We start from the raw sequence: 27,504 nt of genomic DNA, 5'->3' as shown, positions 1-27,504 counted from the left end.
CAAGATTGAAGTCATCACTACAAACGTTTTATGTTCGTCATCATGAACTCGTGGGTCGCTATGGTGTATCCATCTGCGCAATGAAAACTGATTTATTCAGCGGGTCATTGTTTTCTTTTCCTCTATCGTCTACCCCAGACTTGGCTTTTTATGAGTAACTCGGCGGGTAAATCTAGAAAAGCTAGAAAAGCAGAGGACGCTTACCCTACCGGTGCACCTTGTCCATGCTCCCAGTTTTTAGTGGAGTCCAAGTTGCTTATTTGGTTTTGTTACTTTTTATATATGATTTTAGTTACTTTATGTTCTTTGTCGTGTGTGTCTGTTTTCTATGTCTGATCTTTGTCCCTGGATTACATTCTTTTGATTATCCTATCACCTTGGTTCACTTGATTACTCTTCCATGGCTGGTCTTTATCCTTGGATTACATTCTTTTGATTACTCTATCACCTTGGTTTCCTTCATTAATAAGTGATTACGTTTTCACTTTGGCTCCCTTTGATTAATTGGATTACCGCTATCACCTTGGTTGCATTGATAATTATTTCAGATTTTTTTATGTTTTGTGTTATAACTACGTCTGACAATAATTTGTTTTTCGATTCAGAAACATAAAGGAATAAATGATGTAACGCACATAATATGCAGTCGCATGGTAAATTATCTCATTTATTTGGTTGAATAAGTTTATCATCTTGTTTTTAAAAGTATTTTGAATAATGACATGGAAACTATGGTTTGTAATGCGAAAATGCCTAGAATATAACATACTATTGATATATGTTTGATATAAACAGCAAATAAACATATGCTGACAGAAAAAAAAATCCTGTTAGGGAAAAAACTTTTTTTTAATGTACTATAGACTAGCATTTTATCTTCATCTCAACATGGTCACATTTTGCACAAGTTTAAATGTTTTATCAGGTAAATTGAACACTGAACACATTACTTGAAATATTTTGAAAATAGTTTCATTTTGTTATAGAACGGTAACTATTATAGTTGGAAGTGTGTCTCACTAATCAATATAATAATTTACTGTTTTTTTTCTTAAAGACGAAAAGCCGGGTGATAATGATAAAAAAATGAAATTATATACACCTATACTAGGTAACAGAACAATAACACACCCGCCGAGTGTATTACACCTGTTAGAGCATCTACATAAAACATAAAACATATCGCTACATGTGTTTGTGTAAAGCCATCCTACAATGTAATAGGTTTATAAAATATGTGTTTTCATTCTATACCCAAAAGATCAGAATAGAGTTGACGGTAGTGTCAGATATCCCGCTTGGTCAGAAAAATGACTTCTCAATAATCAAAACAACAGCCTCTCTGTGTATAGTGAAAATAACGTTTATTTTAATACTTTTTAGATTTATTTCTATTTTCCATTGACAAACAAAACAAAACAAAAAAGGGCAATTGCTACATCTGTTAATACCAATTACTATAGTTTATATTTTCTTCTTTTCACTTTTTTAACAAACAACAAAATAATTTAGAACATAAATTATTAATTCAAAATATAATTAAATTGACAAAGAATGACAAACAGTGATATTGTGAATCATTATTAATTAAAAAATTGTTCAGGGAGTATAGTCTACTTGAGTGATAATCAATATAACTATATTTGTATTGCTTTTGGGTGAATTAACATTTAACTTGCACTGCTTAAAGACTGTTCTGTGCTATAGTGTTTCAAACATATTTTATTGAATTGTTTTTAAAAATAGTCTTGTTTCACCAAACATTCAAATTTTTGATAGAAATGGGTGAGATTGAATGGTGAAAGAAAAATATATAGATAATTGAAGCAGTTATTTTCAAATTACTATGCATATCATCATCTATAAAGGGTGTGTGTGTGTGTGTGTTTGTGTGTGTGTTTTACAGTTGAAGTGAGGGGAAATAATATAAACTAATTTCAGATGTATTTTAAATCTTCCGCCGTATTCATACGTTAAAATAATTTCTCGTTGTAAGTATAATTTCTTAACTTTATGATCGAGTGATTCTTGATTAACAAGGTAATGATTAATGCAGAAAACGGAAAGCCTAACCTTTATTATAGACACACGTAGATCTGTGTAAGAACAATTCAGGCAACATAAGGGCTACGTTGCTTTACAAATATGTTAACCTCTCTGTACTAGATGTACTGCAAATCTAGTCTTTGTACCGAAGACCATTAAGTACTGATGATTCCAACTGTTTTTGTACGGTTGCAGCTGAACTTGATACCTAGTATCTGATATCGATCGATACATTTACGGTGGTAGTCGCAAAGCAGTAAAAATAATGATAAATCACGCAAAGAACTAACAAAAAATGGGAATTATCACGTTGTGTGTTTAAAAGACAATTATATTTTTTACTTCAATTTTCATATGTTTTTAGATAACCTTTTAATTTTCATTGATAATTTTACATAGAAATCGAATTGTAACATTGATTTAGTTAAGATAAGATAGTCGTTGTTTGTCTGGTCATCCAGTACTTGGAACTAATTAATTATTTTGATAGCGGTCAGCTGTTTAACATGTTTAACGATCTGCATCAGACAGACAATGAAAAAGTAAAAGTTCAAATTGGTAATTTGGGGAGTTACATTTAGGTTAATTGGGTTTATTAGTTCAGATTCGGCACATAATTATGGTCAGTTAGAAATCAGAGTTCGATCGGTAAACATTGTATTCAAATATGTGAATGTATATATTGTGTAAATAAACGTAGGGTTAGAAAGATCGTTTTTAATCGAAATCATGGTCGTAGACAAAAGTTATAGTGCTCGTCGTTTAGCTTCCCTATTACATAATTGAACAAACAATCGTAAAATCGCTTCCACTGTGCAACCACTCTGCTCCATTGTGAAAATATTCAGGGGTTTTAACTGAAGTTTCTAAATATTACTTCAATGATAAATTGTAACCATTAATTGCTCTATGCCATTTTTCGAATAAGATTCGGTATTAATTGTAAACGTAGTTTCAAAAAAAAAAAAAAAAGGAAAGAGCATCATTATTATAATTGACAATTTCACTGCTCAACAACTTGAATAGACAAATTTGTACTTGATTACCAAAAGGAAGTAATACAAATTTTTTGTTCTTATCAAACTAATACAATTGTAACTTATTTCATTTTCATTTCATATGTGGCTTATTTTCACATGGAAATCCGCAATGCTAATAATAGAAATACAATACGGTTATTATATTATATTTACTATTAGCACGAACACATCGAGTCTTTAGCTTTCTTTTACATGATTTACTTGGATGTACTTTGATGATGCTTCTTTTAACTATTTAAATGCATTTATCTCCGCGCTTTTTATAGTATTAGCAAACAATAATTCTAAAGTTTTACTACAATAATTTGGTAGAATTTGGTTGATTACTTTATTATTTTTAGGACAAGTTCTCATTGTTACGAGATTTAACCCATAATAGTTTAGTGTTCATTTCTTTTTTAAATTGAAGGTGGTGGTATACTACATGGAAAACAAACGAAAAATATGTTCATGGAATTGCAATGTATCTAGTGGATATAGTACACAACAGACGTAATTAAACATTTTCACGTGCGATTAACTGGAATACAGGTGTGGTCTTTAAAGTTTAGGTTACAGACCACCAATTCAACCAATGAGCATTTGGAACGTACGCAAAAATAGTCCTACGCAGAAATTACCCCTGTTCCTCATAGTGCTGTGAAAAAAGTTCTCATCTTATTTAAAAAATTTAAACAGTTTCTGAAAGGAAAAACATTTCTGTACATTTTATAGGTGCATTTTGCTTCTTGTGATGTGAAGCCTAATCTCCATAATGATTTTTAAATATACCCCTATCTTGTGAAAACACTGGGATTTCCCATGCTATTTATAGACCCTTCACTTCCGGTGACCAGTACTGCACTGCAAGTCTGCTAACCCCACATGCCATTCTGAGGATTGTGAGCTGACATATGTAGAATCATGCTGATATATAGTCCTCTGCAGGTTAAAGTTAAGGTAAAGTCCAGAGAAGCCATTGAATATTGTGAAATTTGCATAGAAGCCTATGGGAAGTGGAATTAGTGGTTTTTAGCCTTTAACATGCCGTGAACATGGTCCATACTACCAGGTTGCACTGGATCCAGACAGCGCATTTATTCTTTCTTTAATATGTGTATTATAAATGCTAGTAACTGATAAAAAAACACCCTTTTCCTTGCTAGGCATACACCTACTCGTACAGGAAGTTAACATAGAAGATTAACTAAAAATAATTACAACATATGCCATATCTATCTCATGTATATAAAGTGATATAAATTCATTCACTTTTGTGACGAAAATTTTCTCTTATCATTATATATAGTGAAATATGGCGCAGTCCCATGAAACAGGAAGTTGACATCGGAGAGCAACAAAACTTGCTTACAAAATTTACCCCAGCCATATGGAGCCCCACGACAATTTTAAAATCAATCTATCCATTGGGAGTCGCAAACATTTCGACAAACAGACGGAATGACGGACGGGAGGATGACTCTAATTTATTTGCCATTCGTTCATCATGTCCATAGGGGTGTAAACAAATAACATGATTCGCTTTCAGTTATTTTATTAACTTAATATACTGCCACTTTGTAATTACTGCAATTGTATAACAATACAAAGTAGATAATAATGTTCATTTATAATTACAGATTACCGATTAAATCAGTAAGAGGAATTTAATATTTACTGTTGAAAAGTTCATTGAAAGCTATTACACATTCACAGCTATTAAATTCGGGTAGTTTTAACCTTGAGCGTTGCAAGTATGCATCTGAAATCCATTTAAATACATCTGAAATGTGGAAATCTGCTTTACATTAAATGTAGGTAGTTTATGCGTTTGAAATTAGAAAGAATACACTTAAATATCAATCTGTTCTTTCATAACTTGACAAAATATTACAAGCAGAACATTACAGGTTGACATTCTTTACTTAAATGTTGTCAAAAAATAGTAAAGCATCAAAACAAAAAGCTAATAGTCCTTTTTTATCTATTCATACACTGTAAACATACTCAACCTAATCCAACTTCAGTATAAAAATAATTTCCAATTAGATTTTCCAAAATGGAAATTTACACACTTGAATTTTCCCGCCTTTTACTTGGTATCAATAACTGCTCTTCATTTCCTATTTATTAATCTTTAAACATTAATGAAACGGTCAAGAATTTCACTAATAAGGTTGTTAAATGGAATATGCTTATCATATTAATGTTTCTTGACACATTTTGCAAAAACAAATTTTCCGTAATGCGAAGTTTTTATTTAACGATTTTCAATGCCAAAAAAAAAAAAACACTGTCCCTCAAATCTTCATTTTTTTCACAAAAAGTAGGAACGTTTCTTTGATGAACCTATGACCTAACATATTTTGTTCCTGAACCTCATTCTTTTGTCTTTTCCTTTACAATGGTACATTTTATATAAGTATAAGTATTTACAGAATTCAATTCTAACAGCTGTTTTCTTAAATAATACTATTTTGAATTGTGTCTAAAAATAACCTGAATGTTTGAAAAGGTTAAGTAGATAATAATAATAAAAAAAAAAATAGTTTGAAAGAAAAAAATTATGCCCTAACACTTTAAATGTAAGCAAGCACCAGCAAGATAAATGGAATCAAGTTTTACACTTTTGTAGCAGTACAAAGTTAGTTTTATATAAATTAAGGAGGTAGACCAAGGGTAAGGGACATAATTCTTACAAATCATTGGAACGTTTGTATTCAGCGTTTTACATCAATCTCATGCAAGCATCAAAGTAACTTGGACTGATTTCATTCTGTTTCAATTGAATGCTTGATAGGCTTTGGTAAATCTGAATATGATGCAAACATATGACTGCTTTCAAGTGTTGTGTCCCTTACTCTAGGTCTATCTCCTTAAAAGAGAAAATCTCAATCAATATCTGTGTATATACCCTCCCCACCATCAAGCTCTAACTGATGTATAGTTTAATACTACCCTGAATTTTACTACATTACTAACATGAAATAATGTAAACTCCCTTACCAACTGTCTTTTTTCAAAAAAGTGTAAGTGCACAGTAAATCGGAAGTGATGATATCACATTACTATGTATATTATATATTCATTAATTACAATTTTACATCTGTAATCAACCCAAGACACTTAATGACTTTCTATTGGAAAACCATTTATTGTACACTATTATTACTCTAAATCAAATTTCTTAGCCAATTGAAATACTGTTGAATATTTTAGATATTATAGTTTAAACATATTTAATAAGCAAACAGAAAAAGGAATTTATTGCAAGTAATGCAAACATATGTGGTCTACTGCCATATTTTAATTTTTTTAAAACCATACATGGTTTTGTAAATAATATGTTGACTAGTCAGCAATAGAAAAAAAACCATAAAAAACAGTAAGTTTGCAATAGAAATATAATAGAAGAATTATTATACAAAATCATCCAAGCAACATACTGAGCCAAATTATACCTTACATAAATATAAATAGTCTAATTGTACAAAACATTAAAAAATCATATTTACAATATCACAACTTAAAATTTAAACTTAACAAAAAATATAACAAAATGCCACCATATTGATGGTGCAAAATTGAAATGTTTCTTCCCATACGTTTTTAAGGTAAAATCTCTGCATGCTATACTTTTATCGGAGAAAACAATTCAACCTTAAAATTCTTAAAGTAGAAATTACCTGCTATTCTTATCAAAGAAAAATGGTTTTCTTCATTTTTTTAATCTACTTTTCGAGTTTTGACCCAATTTACATTGATCATGCTATGGAAAAAAAAGAGTTCATATTTTAGTATTTTTTGGAATTGCATTTCCTTTTTAAATTCTGGATAAGGTTTTTCTTTAAAACATACTTTGTAATCAAATGCAAACTAAACAAAAATTAGGAAGAAACATCACATAAATTCATAAAAAGAGACATTAATTAACAAACAATGCATCATAACAAACAAGCTAAAATGAAAACATTTGCATAAAAAAAAAAATAAACGAGGACACAATGCATTGTACTTCGGGTTCTCATGTGATATCCTTTCCATATGAAGACAGGATAAAATACTAAATACTAGCATGTTCAATAAATTTAAATGAGCTACTATGTTGTGATTTTATTCAGTAAAAGGAATTTTTGCTCTTAGATGTAATAATGTTGATATAATTATCAAGATAAATGTTTTTTTAATTTTTTTTTGGTTTGAATAATATACTTTTAACTGAAAATACATTACTTCCAAAAGATTGCCTGAAAACAATGAAATATAAATGCACAGATGTAAATATACTAAATTCTATAGATTTTTTCCTTCTATAAGAATTCCTTGTGTTTTGATAGACTTAATCACAAGAGAACCAAAGTCATAATTTTACATAGCCACACACACAACATATCATTTACATCAAGTTTATTAGTTATCCAACCTTTAATCTAGAACTCTATAAAAACAAGTCTTATGCGAAAAATTATGATTAATGTTTTCAATTCTTTATAAGGGTTATTTGAATGCCAGCCCATGGCACGTACTTCATTGTACATCTTATTAGGAACAGAGTAGTTTGGTGATTCAGTAGGTACTGTAAACTGAAATTTTCGAGGCAGTTTTATTTTCCAGCCAAGATCCATAACAGGAAAATAAAACTGTCCCGAATATTTCTTTGAAGAACATTACAATACAATTTGATGAATGATCATGGATTAAAAACTGTGCAAAAGCAGATTGATAGCAGAAACCATGAACAAATTTCCCTGTTTACAGTATCTGTGTTTCTATCTAATTTCATATATCATGTAAATAATATAAGTGAATCACCAAACTACTGGAATCAAAATAAGTAAATAAGATAAATGCATACCTATTTTGCCATATAAGACAAACCCTGTCCACATTAATTAAGCAGTCTACAAAAAAGACTAGCTAAATAATAAACACAAAAATTTCATTCATTAACAAAATGTCTTGCACACATGATCTGAAGCATGCTGATCAGTATATGAGTATTTTGATATGCAGTTCAAATTTTGGTCCCATAATGCATCAGAATGTTTCTATGACAACAAATGTTGTGGGACATATTGTCATTTGTTCAAACATTCAATGCATGCTATAATAACTAAACACAGTCAGTTTCTTCTCTACTAGTACATTATCAACCTTACAGCAAAAAGACATGTATTATATAATATACTTTCTGATAATAATTCTATACTACATTAGGTTGTGATTGCGACATAAAATGCATAACCCTTAAAATATTTAGTGTGTACCATTCCAGTTAAATTGCTTTACACTCTTTAGCAATTCAAATATTTCATAAATTGATTTATCATACTTTTTTAAGAAAGACAGTCAAAATCATGAAAATTTAAGAAACACTATTGGCGAACATTTATTATTACATTTTTTTCTTGTTGTTATTAACTAGTATTTTGTTTACTATGGAAATGCAAAAAATAATTGAGGACTGAAGAGAACAAAAAAAAGTAGAAATGTCAAAAATGAGGGCTTGTACTTACTTCACCTTTTTAACTACAATTATTACAGGTCCTTGCAAGAATCAGGCATGTGGTATTACACCTAAGCATTTTTTGACTTGCTAAAATGCATTCAACTCACCAATAGCCTCTCAGCACTATGTGTAAAAGATGCAAAAGAATTGAGTTTGAGTGTACAGAGTTACATCCAGCTTATTATATCTGATGTGCTACATTTAATATGTGACTTGCCTGATTCTTGAATGGATCTTTGCTTAAGTGCTATATAAACAATCTTGGTTATATCAGTATTAACTTGTATTCAGTACTTGAAATAACCTTATTTACAAAATTTTAACAACTTTTATCAGCTTCAAATGAAGGCACAAAGTTTTACATTTTGAAGGACTGCCATACTTCTCATTTAAAAAGACTTCAGAGAAATTACATAAAAAACAAATAGAAAAAAAGTGTATCAAAAGGATTAAGTACAGAAACTCTTATTCAGTACATTTCAATAAAATTCAAGAATACAGAGTGAAGCAATATGCAATAAAGAAGGCATTATTATTACTGATTACATTCTAAAATGCAATTGTTAAAAGAAGAAACAATAAAAAAAAGGGGGGCACTGTTAACATGACCTGTAAACATCATTTCTGGAGGTAGAACAAAAGTCTTTACTGAATTTACTAAAGGGTTTATTGCTTGAAAGGTTTGTTCCACTTCTTTCCTAAAAAAAAACTTTGTGGGTAAAAAATCAATTGTGAGCAAATGCGCTGCAGCACCATATGGCAAATTTTACAATTTATGTTTTTTTTTTTCATAGTGATTTGTACTGACAATGTTAGGACCTAAACTTACTAGAATACAGTTCCTATTATTTCATTAGTAACTTTTCATGAATGTGTTCATAGTAAGACTTAATATTGCACTTTAACAAAACATTTGATTGAAAAGCACTGGCTTAATATCATTTGTTTAATTCATTGAAGTTCACGATTTTATCAACAGCAAAACTACCAGGCAAATCAATGATCATAGGGACAAGAGACCATAATATGTGATTTATTTTTTTCAATTAAGAAATCTATTTATTTCAAATTAATTCAAATTGTTCAGAGAGCTCAGAAATGTAATAATAGTCCTTACTTATCATAATATCATAAATCAAGTATTATTTCAATTCAATCATTAAAGCAATTGAACAAATTACAGGAATCATAGTGTAGCAGAACATGAGAAGTAAAAGAAAATACTACACATCAAAAAGTACCACACATGAGAATCATACGGTGAGTAACATATGTTTATCATATGAATTTCATATGTTATAGAATATGAAGTACTATAGGTAAAACCTGCTTAATATTAATTAACATACATTTCAGTTCACATATGATAATCACATGACTATCATTCTAATCATGTTTGTCATTTTAATCATGATTATAATTTGATAATCATACATGAACATTATTGATCATATGAGAATCATGTGACTATCATATGACCACTATAATATGCTAAAAACATGATTTCTACACAATTATCATATTAATTAAGCAAAGTATGATTCCATATGTGATGCATTTCGCTGTGTAGATATATGCTAATTTCTTCTAAAAAATACTTTTTGAGTAAATTTACAGAAATACCTTGACATTGCACTAACAACCTTTACCAATAATTAACATTATGATGTAGTCTTATAACGAATACATTGTAGAGTATCTATCTAATCATTTAAATAAATCTACACATTAGCTAGGCCAAAATAGTGTACATATTTGTTTATGGTTTCCTAACCAAAACATGGTGAAAATGAAAGTGAAAGTAGAGAGGAACAGAAATTAATCCTTTGTCTTCATAGTGAGACAATAGAAAGTCTAAAATACTATGAAAATACTTTAAAAGAGCAGGCAAACATTTCTATTAGTTTTATAAATAACTCAAAAGAAAATCTTATCATTACCCAAAAATACAGCTACAGTTCAAATTTCTTTCATAAACATATCAACTTTTTTGTCCCAACCTTTTTATGATGAAACCATAAACAAATATATATTAGCATTTTTTGCCTCATATCACAGATGACAAAGACTATAAATCCCATGACATTGAAATATTTTCTTCAAAATGTGACCAGTCCATTGCCACATCAACCTTAAAGTCATAAAAACATCCATCATTTGCATCAATCTGTCAATGTTGATGATTTCGTCTTCCACTTTGTCGAGGTGAAGGTGGTGGAGAGGGTCCAAAGAGGGATTTGAAACTGTAAAAAAAAAAATACAATATAGACAGATATTCTTACTTCATCAGCAATTTTATTATTTCTTCACAGCTTCTACTACACGATGTTTTTTGGTCTCAGGTTACTGTTGTATCACTAAAAAAATATCAGTGATATTAAATGAACTGTGATGTCACTCATAAACAAAATAATGTCAGTTTTGAAGGTCAACAGAATATCAGGTCTTCTCTTATCAATCTGCTCTGAAATTTTCTTTCTCAACTTTAAAACTACCGTGATTCTGTATTTATCACTTCTCCAATCTTCTTTAATAACCATTTATTTTTCATCTACTAAAATTGTTGCAATACTTTACCAACATTGTGATGAAGTATATATGCTGTTACAAAGGCATGCAGAAAATTAGATTCACCATACAACATCATGAACTCAGTTGTTCATCAGATTTATGAGCTGGACAAATCATTTTACTAAAGTTTTTAACAACAGAAGAATGGTGTACGATTGTTGCAAATATTTAGGTTAAGTTAAATTACAGGAATAAAATGACCTATTAATATAATGCAAGGGAGAATAAAGCCTATTAATAGAATGTCAGCAAGAATTCAGACTATAAATAGAAAGGGAGGGAGATTAAAACTTTTTACTGATACATGTAACCCTCATAAAATGGCATGATTTTTAAAGAATTTTATCGCCTTGCCTGGTTAATACTTACTTTAAATTTTATCACTTCAGAGCTAGTTTTAAGTTTCTTATCCATTAAAAAAATGCTCGTCAAGTAGGGTACAAACTTAAGCATCTTACAGTACATATAAGTTATATAATACAAGCACAAACTAAATACATGATAAGAAATAGAAGATAGTATTACATGCTTACAGAAACATTCCAATGATGGAGCTGGTGGAAAAGTAATATCAAAAGTGTAACAGATAATTTAGTTGGTGAAAGAGAGACGTAAACAGAGTTTAATCTAGACATCGATGATAAGGAGAAGTTTAAGTAAATTTTGTTTGAAAATAACAATATTGACATTCTTGTCTACGTAATCTATTACAAAATTTTCTCCTGTCAACGACAAATGGGAGAAGTGAGCACAAACAATGTTAAGTTTTTGCTCATTTCTCCCTCTAAATTAGGCCCTGATACCACATTAGGTGGGAATAAAGAGACAGGAGCAAAGGAAGAAAATAAAAGGTTTCTACACATATTTACATTCTAAAGACTAAACAACAAAGAAGCTGGTGCTCTTAATATTTTGATCAATTTCTCAGAACTTGAGAGAGAACCAAAAACCATCAATCAGGAACATTTGATAATGAACACAGCTCATGGCATGAACAAAGACATCAGTACTGTTGTATACATAAAAAAGTTCTTTCTTTAACAATGCTAAGCAAATTTATGAAATCAATGGTAAATATGCAACAACATACACATGATACAAAGGCATGGGCATCTAACATTAATAAAAAATAAACGTTTCTACACAACAAGAAACATACTGCTTAGAAGTCCAAATCTGGGAGATTGAATTTTTCCACCAGTCCAGTAAAGCTATAAGCAATTTATCATTAATTTATTTTCATTCTGTGGTAGTTTAATAGTTCCAATTATCATTTTGGAACATTTTCTTTTATTGTTTCCAACAAAATGTCTTTCGAAAAAAAACTTTAATTATAATTCTGATTCGTTCAATCACAAATATACCTGACACTACTACATGATTCTACTGTTACTCCTTTGAATAAAACAATTTTTTATTTTAAATTTTGGAGTAATCCAATCCTAGTGAACACAAGATATACTATATAATATATACTTATCAGAAATATAACCCCAAACTAACAGCAAAATAGATTTCTATCTGGGTTTAAATTTAGTCAAATAATGATGTTTAGAATTAAATGCATTTACATAGCTCCACTTCCTACAAATATATATCCCATTATGTTCATATTATCTAAGATGTCTTTTTTGGTACCCTAATCATCCAGTATTACATTATTGCCTCTAACACCAAAACAACTTGCTAAAAAACAACTGAAATCTATACAAGTTGAAATAACCATAGGTAATAATTAAGACTTACAATTTCCTAATGCCTGATTCTCTCCGTCGCCTTGGAAATAGTTTTTCGTGTGGTTCCTGGTTGATGGGACCATAAACGGGAGCATCTTCACCCATATAGGAAACACTGTATGAACTGCTAAAATGAAATTCATTATTATAAATTAAAAGTTCAGCACAGGGTTTAAAAACAAATTTCCAAATATGTTCAAAAGAAAATAAAATGGTTTAGGGAGCACAGCTACATACACCCACAGAGGTCATATCCAGAACAGAAAGGGCATATAAGGACACAAAATTCAAGGTAGATACAGCTCTGAATTTGATTAGGATAAAATATTTGCCACAAAATATCTAATCATAAAAAAAGAAGCTTACATTAAAAAAAAAAACAACACAAAAAAAAATTCAACATTTTTTCATGCAAATTACTTGAACAAATCACCCTTTTCTATGAAAAAAAGTCTAAAAACTAAAATAGGAACAGGAAATCAGAAATTCTAAACAAGTGGAGAGGGATCTAATACCTATATAAATAATCCAAAGTTTCATAAAAATGGGTGTAACCAATTCCCAAAGAGTAAACAAGGGAACCAAGATACTAGCGGAAATCTATAGAATGTACAAAATTTACAAAAAATGAAAGGGAGTTTACTTCAATATAAGTTAGCAATTTATCTAAGTTTCATTGAAATTGCTGGAAGTGTGGCTGAGTTCTAGCCCAAAAACATAAAAAAACAAATTTTGAACAAAAACAAAAAAGCAGAAATTTATAAAAATCAAAAGGGATATACAGCAATTAAGGGATAATATCTACAAACTATATGAGAGAGTCAAATCAAACACTAACATTTCACAAGGAAAAACTAAAAAGCAGAAAGTTTTAAAGGTCAGATAATGCAGACATACATGTATGAAAAGACAGAATATACAAAAACTAAAACTGTAGAAAACACTCTGCTCAAAATATGTAATATTCTTAAGTTGGATTATCTCCCTTTTAAAGTGATCCTCAATTATTATCACATTTACCTTCAGAAGCAGATTAATCTACAGTATAGCTCCAACTTTTGAGAGGTTCTAATTTTTGCTAAATTTGTGAGGTTGGGGAATTACGAAAATATTTGCTTGCCAAAACTGAAGTCCAGATATTTCACAGTTATTATCTGTAGATTGTATCTATGGATGTGAAAATATAAGACAGCTTTAATTTAATACTGATACCCTTATTCATAAATCAAATCACCAAATTTGGCACCCATGAAAATTGCCCGCTATATGGTACTTCCACTGAACATATATGGGAGATTGGTATTTATATGGTACAAACAGACAGAAGAAATAGGGGATTACTATATCACTTCAAGATTTGTAAAACAAAAATCTGGAAAAGGGGAGGTATTATACTTACTTTGAAGTAGAATCATCAGCACTATCACTTTCTTGGTCTGCAGTGAGGTTAGACATAGCCTGACTAGATGGTCTGAAGCACAGAGAATAAAGCAATCTAGTTAAGCATAAGCAAGGTGTAGTGATGCTTGATTTTAGCAATAAGTAAAACATCAAATGTATGGAATTGTAAGAAAATAGCTAATTAGAAGGTTTCTCTAGAGCAGAAAATTATTTCAGTCAAAGTTTAGTTTTAGGAGTAAGGTTTCATTAAACAAAGGTCCAAAATGAAAATCAGGTTACAGGTAATTTTTCTTATCTACATGTATGAAGGCTTCCCTATAGTGTTAAGAATTTGTTAAACAGTGTTCTAGTTGGACAATCTGGACAGAAGGGTTAAATAACTGAAAACGTGGTACTTCAGTGTACTGTTATGGCAAGGATACACTTATTAAATAGATATTTGGGGCAACAGAATTTCAATGTACATGTACAGTACTGATAGAGACATACCATGACCGAACGCTAACACAGTGGTGTACTACTTGTAGAGTGGTTTTCAATAAAAAAAAAAAGAAGAGATTTTTTGTTACTTTCTTTTGTGTTGCAAGTGGTAGGCCCTGCCACTTTAAATGCAGAAATAAAAAATTATCTTTAAAGACTAAAAGATTTATGCTGCCACTCTATAAGTGGTGCACGACCATATCAGCGATCAGTAGTACTGCATGCCTCTTTCTGTACTGTACATGCAAAACTGTATAAAAGGGTTTTAAGATACAAAGCTGTAGATAAAACAGATATCACTGAAATGTCTTTTTCATGTCTTTGTTCACACTTTCTGGATAAACAACTCAAATAATAGACAAATTGATAACACTGAACTGTTAAACATGTAGTTAATGCAGGGCTAATTGATTTAAGAAAGTTATTGATGTTATGTATTCTGTTGATATTCTTTAACAGTATGATATTATGGTACCTCATAAACAATGATTGACAATATGCATGTACAAGTCAATGTATTCAACAATGAAAGTCAATGCAGAACAAAATCACATTTAAAATTCTGAAAATCATACAAGTACATATAGATAGAGTTATTTGTATTGTTTCATGGTCCAATTTCAATTATCGGCTATCCTGAAAAATATGAACAACCAAAAGAAAAAACCCAATAAAATTGTATTTCCTTTCATTGACCTTCAAGTACATGAATGTGTAAATTTGAAGATACGGATTCTCCTTCATTTATGACTGCTTTAAATTATTTCTTCAATTCAGAAAGAAATATGTAGATATTTAACATGTGAGATTAATTTATCATGTTAAATCTCTCACAGAAATTGAATCGCTGCCCTGTTGTTAAAACTAGAGGCAATTTTAATCACTGGATTAGAATGGGACATAAGTGTTTTAAAACTTATTTATTGATGAAAAACCCTAAAAGTTGAAGTATTAGAAAACGACCTGTTTATCAATAAAGTTTCATTCTGTCACAATAGAAACAGTCATGCATGAACATTCAAAATAATAATGTAAATCCTCTTTACCCAAAAAGTATTTCTTTAAAAGTCAATTGCTTTCTGCAAAATTAAGAAAAAACATGTTATCATGGTTTTCATTTGCATTCAAAGTATATTTATGAACAGCACACAACAATTTAATGTACATAACAAGAAAAAATCATATCCTTGTAAAAACAGTTTGATGAAAAAAAAGTAACTTAAATGTATACTTACTTTGGTTTGTAGTCTGCTAGTTCTTCTTCTACTGCTATAAGTTTGGCTTTTAATTCATTTCTCTCCATTAAAACAGTGCGTAACTCATTTAATGTAAATCGTGGACGGTTTGGATCCTTTAAGTCTATGACCATTTTACCCACCATTCCAAGTTTCTGCTGTAATTTTTCTAAATTTTCGTCACTGTTTTCTTCGTTTGGAATGAAAGTATCAGCGGAATGTTCTATAATATCTTCATGTAGATTCTTTTGATGTGGCTCTTCGTCAACTTCCTGTGAAAAAAGATACATGGGCGGTTATATATTTATTTACTGGTACATGTACATGTCACCAAATCAGCAGTTATTTTGGTTGATACACATGTTCATGTATAATGAAAATAGATATGGTGTATATGTCAAAGAGACAACAACCCCACCTGGATGAAATGTCAGCACATAATACCACCCATTGGTCTTTAATGAAAGATGAGGAAACCCTCATACCACAGGGCAGGATGCAGTTGGCCCCAAAACATACACAAGCACAGCCAAACAGTTGCCCCCATATACTCTCAATACTGTGAAAGTACTATTGTTCGTGGGGTACCAATATTTGTGGATTTCAATGGCAAGGTAAACCACAAAATTTGGTTCCCAACAAAGAAGATTATTTACCCTAAATTGTGTGACAGAATCATCAAAGCGATGAATTCACGTATTCATGTGGTTTTCACCTAAACCATGAATATTGATACCCACGAATATATAAGTACTTATAATATTACAGTACAGTAACATAAAAATAAACTTAAGGTGAAAACAAAACAAGACATATGAGGGCAAGAAATTCCTGACTTGGGACAGGCACAAAAATGTATTGGGGTTAAAGTACTTTGGCATTATCACAACCCCCCATCTTTAAAATCTAGCCAATGTGGAAAAAATATTACACAATTAAACACACCAAAAAATCAGCCCAAAAAGGTATGAGTCCTTTGTTAAAATGGAAATAAAAAAAAAAAAAAACTAAATATAAATTACACAAATGTACAAACTAAGGACTACTAGCAGTTAACTGACATGCCTGCTCCAGACCAGATTAAACCAACAAAAAGTTACATCTCCATTGTATGTAAAATGTAAAATGGTTCTTGACTGCTAAATAAAATTCACAGTATACAATGTAATGGCTCATGTATATTTCTAGTATTACTTAGGATCCAGTAAATTAATGTGAGTTAAGCATTTCTACATCATGCTGATTTCCTTAAACTATCGACTTACCATATTTCTTTTTATCTACAACTATCTCATTTTTGTGTAAAAATTTCAATAAATAACTCAAACTGGCCCTTTTTCCAAAATACTAAGAAAAGTACTTGATAGTGATACTATTGTTCTATAACCAGATATTACCTTATGATATTGTAAATACTGTTATAGTACTTAGCTTTACATTTTTTTTGTTATAGCAAAACCAATCCCACTCATCAACTTGTCGTTTCTGAGTAAGTAAAATAGGGGGATACATGTGGAGGAACATCATTATTTTGGCCCATTAATACATCTACTCACCACCTCATTTAGTGGGTTCTGTTTTTCCTGAGTAGGTGTAGAGACCTTGTCTTCACCATCTTGTGATTCTTGCTCCTTCATTAATTCTTGTATTTGTTTTATTTGATGTTCTTTGTCTACAAGCTGAGCTTCTAACTCTGATTTCTCTTCCAACAAAGTCCGTGATTGTTTTTTATGAGTCTGGTTTTTCTTGCGTAATTCTGTATTTACTTTTACAACTTGTTCCAGCTGTGTCTGAAGCTGTAAAGATATCAGCCATGGAAAACTAATCATGACATAGATCTGTGTGCATATAAAGTAAATTATATATGCCCACAGGACCTCAAAAACATTTTTATTAAGTAAAGACTGTGTGAAATTTCTAAATAAACAAAATATATTAAAACAGCTAACAGTACTTATATCTAACTTAGTTATTGATCTTTATACACAAAACTTAGCAAATTTGCAGATAATCCTGAGAAAAACCTACTGCTTCACAATCTACAACTCTTTGACTGAGTTCTCTTTTCTGTTTACGTAAATCATCTCTCTGCTTGTCTACTGTTTCTTTTAACTTGGTTAAAACTTCTATCTCCTTTTCCTCAGTTTCTGAAAAATCAAAAGAGAGTAACAATCTCTTTATTTGGCTGACAACTCTGAATTTGTCCAAGGCAACAAGACAAGTAAACTAATGTACATTTTTATCCTGATTAAATTATTATAAAGTAGTTTAAAGCAGAAATATACTCTATTTAAAAACTTGATGTCAACTTTGAAATAATCACACAAATCTCCCATCTGAATATCAAGGAGTTTAAGTTGTCACTATGGTATGAATAAAATTACACCTAGTACAACCAACCATGTTCAACACAAAACTTCAAATACCATAAAAGTATTGTTTTCAATGATTGGTTAGAATATTGGATATTAACAACTTAGGGTAGGTTTACACTGCAACATAAACCGTGAAAATGTAACTTATATGAAAGCTTTTAGAGAATTGGGATACCACTGAAGTAGTTCAGTAGTTAGTGGGCTTGGCTAAAATACCAAGTTAGGTTATATGAAATGAACAATGTTCTTCCATAACGTTGAACTATTAAATTTAAATATTTAGGTTTGAACTGAATGTGTACATATAGTGTACATATAGAAAGAAAAAAAATACTGCCCAATGTTCTTTGCCTTTTACTGAGAAATTAATGTTGCTTTATATTTTGCTCAATGTTTGCTGCATTATTTTACAATCTGATTTGCTCAGGATGTAACATACGTTTTGTCACAGCAGCTACTTCCTCTTTTACAGCTATTTGTTGGTCTTGTAGATGGTCCTTCAGTTTCCGATTCTCTAATTCTAGTTTGTTGAGGTTATTGTATAATTCTTTGGTTTCTCTATGCCAATTTTCTTCGATCTGTTCTAACTCCTGAAATATACAATAAAAGTAGATGTAGAAGTACAACTGTTTTCTCCAGACGATTGACCAAAAGTGGGAAGTACTCTTATATATAGCAGTGATAGGCAGGAGACATATGCCCAGTGATAGGCAGGAGACATATGCCCACTGAAGTTGAAAGTGACCCATTAAAGTTAAAGGATTTTACTTAGAATGTTAAAAAATGACCCATTAACATCTTGAATACTTGTAATAAATGCTGAAAATGGTCCTTTTGAAAAAATCCTGACTACTGTATGGGTATTTCATATGCACTTAAGGTTGATGATTTCCATTAGACCATGTATATATACATGTACAGTGAAATGAAGTGTTTTTGCTTGTTTTTGTCACTGTCCATGCAGTTCTTTCATACACACTGGTCAACAGTACTGATACTGCTAGTAAGATAAAGCTACATCTGTGTCAAAATGTTGGCTGCTTCCTACAGTGATTTTTAAATCATAATTGTCTGTTCCTTTTGCATCAATTTCTATCAAACCATAACATACCATAATAGTATACCACTAAATACAGGCAATTGGCACTCTGCTTGAAAAGGATTTATAACTTCAGACAGGACTTAAAATTTATCAAAACCGCAGGATTTAATTGATATGTACAAAAAATACTTCCCTAATAAAAGATGTTATTCAAATTTAAATACTTCCCTGATAAACAATATCAGAATCATTTCATCCTAAATGTAATATCAAGAAGATAACATCCTTAAATATTTGTGAATTAAACAATTTAACAAAACTGACTTAAAGAACAGCATCTAAAGTAGTCAGATCCCGTTTTTAATGTTTACAGTGATATTGGTCTAGAGAGGACTTGAATTGTCTTTATGAACTTAGTACTTAAGATACAATACAAACTCATGAATGAATTCAGGTCTACCTTATTAAGTTCTTCCAAACCCTTGATGTCAAGGTTTTTGTCTTACTTCATAGGCCATCACTTTAATATCAACTTAATTTTGACAAATAATGAAACATTTTCCATTGGGTTCCATACAAATTTAAAGATAAATTAAGGACCTCACTTTGCTGGCATATACAGTATGACCTTTTACATGTACATGTAGCTACATGTATACACAACTACATGTACATGTACAAAAATAAACAACCCTTAGGCCAAAAAAAATAAAATAAAATATAATTTCCCTGTCTACAATGTACCTAATCATTTCTTTCTTGCTGGTAACAGGAAACATGACCATCAAATTTTTTGGCCTTACATTTTGTATGTTTAATCTAATTCATTGTTTACTATCACCATGAATTTCTTTTTCTATCCAAGCATATGTGTACTGTTAACCTTTGGAAGGTTAATATGGGAGATTCACCCCCATTGACACTGTCTCATGTGGGAGATTTTCATGTAAAAGCAATTTTTTAATGTGAAAATTCAATTATTTAGTATTTTCCACTGAAAATATAGTCATTTCAACTAAAAACCTTCCACAATTCTTTATACTTTTATGTGGGAAATTCTAAAGTTTCCATTGACTTTTGAAAGTCCCTCCCCTAATGTGGGAGGGTTAACAAGTATGTTTGGATAAATATACATTACCAGTAATTATGTACATGTATAAAGCAAGCTTGTTCTACATTACAAGTACATGTAGGTTACAGACCACCAATTCAACCAATGAGCATTTGGAACGTACGCAAAAATAGTCCTACGCAGAAATTACCTCTGTTCCTCATAGTGCTGTGAAAAAAGTTCTCATCTCATTAAAAAAATTTAAACAGTTTCTGAAAGGAAAAACATTTCTGTACATTTTATAGGTGCATTTTGCTTCTTGTGATGTGAAGCCTAATCTCCATAATGATTTCTAAATATAACCCTATCTTGTAAAAACACTGGGATTTCCCATGCTATTTATAGACACTTCACTTCCGGTGACCAGTACTGCACTGCAAGTCTGCTAACCCCACATGCCGTTCTGAGGATTGTGAGCTGACATATGCAGAATCATGTTGATATATAGTCCTCTGCAGGTTATAGTTAAGGTAAAGTCCAGAGAAGCCATTGAATATTGTGAAATTTGCATAGAAGCCTATGGGAAGTGGAATTAGTGGTTTCTAGCCTGTACATGCTACAGACATGTTCAGTAGGCTGTAATATCAGTTTTAAAAGTACATATACATGTCTTTCATATAATAATAGCATACATACATGTACTAATCATATACATGTAAATTCACAAGATCAACTAAAAACTGTCTTCTTGATAAAAGCACAACCTACATGTACAAAACCTATGTAAAAAGCAATAAGTTAATATCACCCATAGAGTTAGCAAAGACTAATATAATTAGGTGGTCCTTCAAGAAATCCTTCAGTTCCATCTCTACTGCAAAACTGACTAGTATTGCTGGTCCGGAACAAATAATGCAGAAATTTTATCTGTCAGGGCTAACAGGACTAATCATTATCGCAAACTCTGCATCTATGACTTACATGTATATAGAATTACATTATTTATTATACATTATTGTACATGAATAAAAAAGATGTAGGTTTGAACATTTGCAATATATTTGGGGAGAGGTACATGTACACTGTACATTTAATTCAAGCTTAGGATTCAATGAACCAGTGACAAGATATTATGTAAAAAAACCTGTACAATATGCGTGTTATTAATATTCTAAGGAAGGGACGTGTTTAAACAATATGTTTTTCACTTCCTACAAGAGTGTACATGTTTCCTTACAGATTGTGATAGATGACACTGTATAAGACATGATTAGCAAATACTTTCAATCATATTGATCAAATTAGCAATTTTATGATGGCATAATGATTATCACATAAGTACATGGTAACCAGGAACATTATAAATTGTACATTATATACATGTTTAAGTGCACCATTTGTTCTTATAAGTAATAAGAACTTTGCAAAATATGAAATAACATGGTGAGTACTCAGAAGGTGACCTTGACCTTTGACCTAATGACAAAAGGTCAAAAGATATATTCCTGTGCAGTTTAGCTTTCCATTTATAATGCAACTTCATTCAAATCTACTTTTCTGTAATGATATCCTCAAAATGAAAACATATTACTGATCATTAAACAAATGTTTGTTTTACTACATGTACAATTACATGTACATCTGTGTCTAAAAAAAAGAATGTTCCAATTCACTGAAGACTGGTCATACATGTACATGTATCATAAATACAATGTATCACATCAGAGTTATTTTTTCTCATGTACAAGATACATGTACTATAGCCAGACCTTCCAAATACTGACTTGCATACATGTACAATTTATTTTATTTACTCCGACCCCGTGCAGGTCCGGGTGTTGAAAGAATAGGCCTGCAGCAGTGCTAAGCTCGTCTTAAAAGGCAACTAAATAGTGCTCAGAACCCTAGACGGGGGCTAGGGCACACTGCTCACAGAGCAACTGGGTTGTGTGCCCCAGATGGTAGAATGGGGTATCCCTGGTGTGTTACATGATGACGAGTGGTGCATTTGGTTGCAACATTTACACCTTTTGTCACCACAGGAGCGACTCTCGCCTTGAGTCAAGTTGGGCTTAGATATTTCACCCTCACAAGTAGACTACGCAAACTGTCTGGCTGTCTGAAAGCAATCATATGTGGTTCGGGAAAGACTTTGGATAATGTTGAGTTTCTCTCGACAGAGGCCCAATGCTCACGAATGGTGTTGTGGCTGTTTTTAAGGCAGGGGTGGTATGCCCACAGAGCAACTGGGATGTGTGCCCCAGGTGGTGGAATGGGTTACCCCTGGCATGTTACATGCTGGGTTGTCTGGTTATAATACGGAAAACCTGACCGCAAACCAAAGTGGTGCACCATGTTGGGAAAGATGCCACGTTCCTCGCATGTTAAAGAAACCTACTGTGGTATTCTCCCGTAGTAGGAACCATAGGGCTCTGCCACAGGAGGCTAAATTGCCCGACCCTACCCACCTCTCCCTATTTCCAGTGGCAATCAAAATTTGTTGACCCCATTATCCTTGTGTCCCATCCCATGTTTTATTTCATTATCATTTCATGTTCATTTTATCATCCACTTCATGTTCATCGCCTGAATATAGCTGAAAAATTGTTGCTCGGGCGTTAAACCCCAACAAACAAACAAAACAAACAAATTTATTTACTCCATCACTAATCAATACTTTTGTTTCAGTGTGGGTGACTTTACACTTCAAGAAAGTCTTTATTATTGGTGTGGGTACTCAATTGAATTCTGTGAGATCAATAATCATAAATAAATAATTAGATTTGAGAAATATTGTTTACATGGATTAACAGACATGACATCTTAATTAAGACAAATATTTGACAACTTCATTTATTTATACTTGATATTTGTTCTTTGATTTTCTGAGAAAATGAAAAACTTTACACCTAATACTGATTTTTATGGCGGACACTTGTTTAACACCCAGGCACTCAGCAAGGAATTTGATTAAAAGTATCAGAATGTATCAGCATTAAATTTTCAATAATATAAGGAGAATAGATGTGAATATGTCAAAGAGACAACAACCCCATTGGGATGAAAAAATGTCAGCTCAAAGCCACCCATCTGGCACCATGGGGCATAGGATTGCAATGAACGATGAGGAAATGCTAACACAACATGACAGACTACAGCATCCATATACATGTATATGGGAATTTAAAAAAATTATTTGAGTTAGAGGGAAAGTTGGCATGGGTACGGGTATGGAGTGGATTACATATCATCACCAAGCAAACAATAAAAAATTCACATTTTGTGTGGAATGTTCAGTGCATTCACTGTACTATAAATACGAAACAACAAATAGCTGACAATATTACATGTACATAATGACATATAGATGTACATGGATGTAGTCATGTACATGTGTATTGTACTCTCTACTTAATATACATGTACCCCAAAACTCAGGCAAAACATTAATTATTTATAACAAAGTACATGTATGAGCCTTACATGAACAAAGACCCTGTCAGAGTACACTGAATTGGTTCAAGGATTACAAGTCAACAATTCTGGCAAAAACGTCAAAATTGTATACACTTTTTCAAGTGCTGCTTTAAAACATTTTATTCAAAATGTGAATTTCAGTACATATATACATGACTGGGAATATGTGGGATAACAAGAACTCTCTTTGGCTACATGACCAAAGGATACATTTTTTCATAATAATTCTGCCAAATTATTTCAAATAATCAATCATTGGGAAGGAACACATACATGGAAGAAACCATAAAGAGTACACCCATAGCAAACTTTCCATCTCATGTATTTAGAAAAAAAATTCTGGCACATAACAGGATTTTAAAATCATTTCCGGTTTTAAACTCATTCATTTAGGCCACTTTTATGTTCTTCATCTGGAGGCATTATGTTGCTGTAAATTAAAAAAAAATTCAATTCTACACTTCCAAAGATCATGTTTTTGAAAGTAGTAAATACTACCATTACATAAATACATTGTACATGTACAAATCACAACTGTTCATTTTGTTTGATACATGGGGAACAAGAACTCTGTTATAACTGATATTTACATTGTGCATGTACATGTAGGGGCAGTTTAAGACTGCAACTAGTTAGTATTTATTTTACATACAACTTTTTTCGTTATAGTAAATTTATAAAGTTATCATATTCAAGGTGAATTAAGTGCTGACTTTTAAATCTTTTATTCTGATAAAAATCAAATTACATGTACATGTACATACTCAAGGTGATTTTAGTGCTGACTTTAAACCTTTTTTATTTTTATAAAATAAAATTAATATCCAGCTGGACTACCTATTTTCATATGCCCTTTGGTAAGCAGGCGGTAACAGTCAACTAGCGAATGGAAGAGGCATTTCTAATATCTTTAAACCTACCCATGTACATGTGCAATATATATTTCTCCACTGTTAAAGAACTTATCCCACACAAGAAAAAATATAGCTCAAACTATACATGTAATATTCGAATTGAAGTATAGCTTTTCTAAGATAGGAAAGGCGTTCATTTTCTTCTTGAAATAGACGGTCAGTTGGGTAAAAAATCTTTGATGGGCATTAGTATATGTCATACATTATGTATAAAGTATACCAGCCTTCCATGGAGAACTGATATTATCCTGGAAATGTACAAATTGTGAAACTTGAAAAAAAAAGGACATTGCCAGAGCTACTCGTGACCAGAGTCAAATATCAAGTATGGTAAACTGTAAGTGCACACTTTTATTGGCAGTGCTTATTTCCTATTAATTATTTTATGATACAAAGAATTGTTTAAGAATTAAAGTTTTGATTTATTAAGTTGTGTACTATTTTAACATGAATTAAAAAGAGATACATGATGTATTTTAAATGTAAAAATACTGAAATATAGTAGATATTGAAGATATTTTTGTAATTTTAAATTTTAAATGGAAGCTACAAACAAATGAACATCATACTGTGATTAAATTAGACTGGATAAATTCATAAACATGATATAATTGATTTATGATAATAAGTAAATAACCTCTTCATATCGAATTCTTTCTTGAGCTTTTTCATTTTTCTCTGCTTCCAACTTTTCAATCGTATCCCGAAGTTCATTGATTTCTGTATTTTCCCTTTCATACCTAGCTGCTAAAGTTTCTAGATTCTCTAAAGCTTTGATAACTTTTGGCATCAACTCTGTGACGGATTCAACACCAAATGTTTCGATCATTTTTTCGAACTCCTTGCCGATTGACGCTGCCTGATCGTAAACGTCAACGACCGTAATGACTTCATCACCGTCTTCTGCCATTACTTCACGGTCTGAAATGAATGTATCCATCGCAGAAGTTTCAAATCTTTCATGTTTTCCTTGACGTATTGTTTATCATCTTCCTTCTAATCGAGCACCTGACCCATCCCCTATGACGGAGATGCTTTGGTAACTAAGACAAATGACTTGTGACAGTAAACGCATAAATGATTGCAGACTTTGATAAATAAATATTGCTGCGGACTTAAAAAATAAATAATAAATACGACAATAAAATTAATTAATATATTATTCACGATAAATTATCGATGTGTGACAAAATCAGAACAAGGTAACATAAGAACATCTAAATATTTGTAATTATTCACTGCCGATTTAGGTAAAATATTAAAAGTCCAAATAAAACAAACCACAGCAACGGACTACTCTTTTTAAGGAGCGAATTTTTATGGGTTTGTAGGATGGAATTTTCTATACTGTCTTTTTATTTTGAGAAAATATATATTCTGTCTTTTTTATTACAAAAAATATTTGAGGTATGCTTACACTTCTGGAGCACCTAGCGTCACTCCCGTATTTTTGTTATTGTGGAAGTTTATGCTAGTCATTCATTTTTTTGTGTGACGTCTTGTTTCCCTTAGAGGACAACCATAATATTGTTAGAAGCACCTGGCATTTTTTTCAGGTCGGAAATTTTATTTCCAGTCCAGTAAAAGTCAGGTTATTTATTTTTATCATACCCTTGGCAACGTTTAAATATTTTCCATACTCATAAAAGAGTCATTTTTTCTATGAAAATTTACATGTGCATATCCGGGTATTTAAAATAAGTGGTTTTGGTTCTATATCAGACCATGTGTTACTTTTTAAGATTATTATTAAAGACATTATTAAATGAAGTTCATTCAAAATTATGCAAAACATAGTCTCTATTATATTCGACAGGTGGACCTGAAATTAACCTGGCAGCCACAAGTTTCTCTCAAATATAACCCAGGGTCACCAGTGACGCCTTCTGCCTTTTGATTGGCAGGGTGGATATGACATTATTTTATTTATTTAATTCGTTCTAATATTCAAATTTAAAAAGGCAACGTTTAAATATTTCTTTCAAATTATTTAGATTACCTTTCGATACAAAGAGTAATCAAGGGAACCAAGGTTATAGCGGTAATCAAAAGAATGTAATCCAAGGACACAGACCAAACATGGAAAACAGACATACACAACAAAGAACATAAAGTAACTAAAGTCAAACATACAAAGTAACAAAAGCAAATGCGCAACTCGGACTGCACTAAAAACTGGGAGCATGGACCAGGTGCACCGGTAGAGTAAGCGTCCTCTGCTTTTATAGAAACACCGCCGAGTTGCTCATAAAAAGTCAAGTCCGAGGTAGACAAACGAGGAAAGGAAAACTATCATATAAGATAATAGTTTTGAACTAATTCTCTCCAAACTATCTTTCAAATTTTTCAGGATCCACATTGTTCCTGTTAATTGCATATTTTTTCTGACAAATTGGGTATGCGATTAAGAGGAACCACTGTATTTACATTTGCCACTGGAGATTATTTGGGTGTAACTGTTGTGTAAAAGTTGTGGAGTATTTAAACAGATTATTTATTTAAATCTGCCATCCCCCTAAGAATCTAATGATCGTTCCCTTAATTATCTTCATGCATGCAGTTTTTTTTTATTAATCTTTTTTATTCGGTTCACTACATTGTGTACATAAATCGTCTCCATGTGTTCATGCACGATTAGGCCATGATTT

The 27,504-nt window shown here is 31.3% G+C and overlaps 1 protein-coding gene across 8 annotated transcripts; it reads right to left on the bottom strand.

The window, feature by feature from the left end:
* Positions 1-6,205: 6,205 nt before the first annotated feature.
* On the bottom strand, positions 6,206-25,924 carry LOC148606070 (RILP-like protein 1). Of its 8 annotated transcripts, none has more exons than XM_088543742.1 (9): positions 25,494-25,901; positions 18,812-18,962; positions 18,026-18,144; positions 17,554-17,793; positions 15,998-16,269; positions 15,809-15,841; positions 14,281-14,352; positions 12,892-13,008; positions 6,778-10,817 (listed from the first exon to the last, which is right to left on the bottom strand). In XM_088543742.1, the coding sequence occupies exons 1-9, from the start codon at positions 25,794-25,796 to the stop codon at positions 10,745-10,747; spliced, it is 1,380 nt and encodes a 459-aa protein (XP_088399868.1). In that variant the 5' UTR covers positions 25,797-25,901; the 3' UTR covers positions 6,778-10,744. The 8 variants fall into 8 exon arrangements, with proteins under 8 accessions (XP_088399871.1, XP_088399868.1, XP_088399869.1 ...); XM_088543743.1 differs by having other exon boundaries at positions 12,892-13,005; XM_088543745.1 differs by lacking the exon at positions 15,809-15,841 and having other exon boundaries at positions 6,206-10,817; positions 25,494-25,924.
* Between the last annotated feature and the right edge of the window lie 1,580 nt (positions 25,925-27,504).

The sequence above is a fragment of the Perna viridis genome, chromosome 9 (assembly GCF_037379345.1).
Source record: "Perna viridis isolate PV_CMFRI_1.1 ecotype Kerala chromosome 9, ASM3737934v1, whole genome shotgun sequence".
Lineage (NCBI taxonomy): Eukaryota > Metazoa > Mollusca > Bivalvia > Mytilida > Mytilidae > Perna > Perna viridis.
The sequence above is the reverse complement of the archived record's forward strand: the minus strand, read 5'-3'. Positions and strand labels throughout refer to the sequence as shown.

Excerpts from the sequence above, each read along its gene's own strand:
- LOC148606070 (XM_088543742.1), bottom strand. The coding sequence starts at position 25,796 with ATGGATACATTCATTTCAGACCGTGAAGTAATGGCAGAAGACGGTGAT. Across the intron at positions 18,145-18,811 it reads AGTAGCTGCTGTGACAAAAC|AAACTGAGGAAAAGGAGATA; the intron begins GTATGTTACATC and ends TTGATTTTTCAG. Across the intron at positions 10,818-12,891 it reads GAATCAGGCATTAGGAAATT|TTTCAAATCCCTCTTTGGAC; the intron begins GTAAGTCTTAAT and ends TTTTTTTTACAG.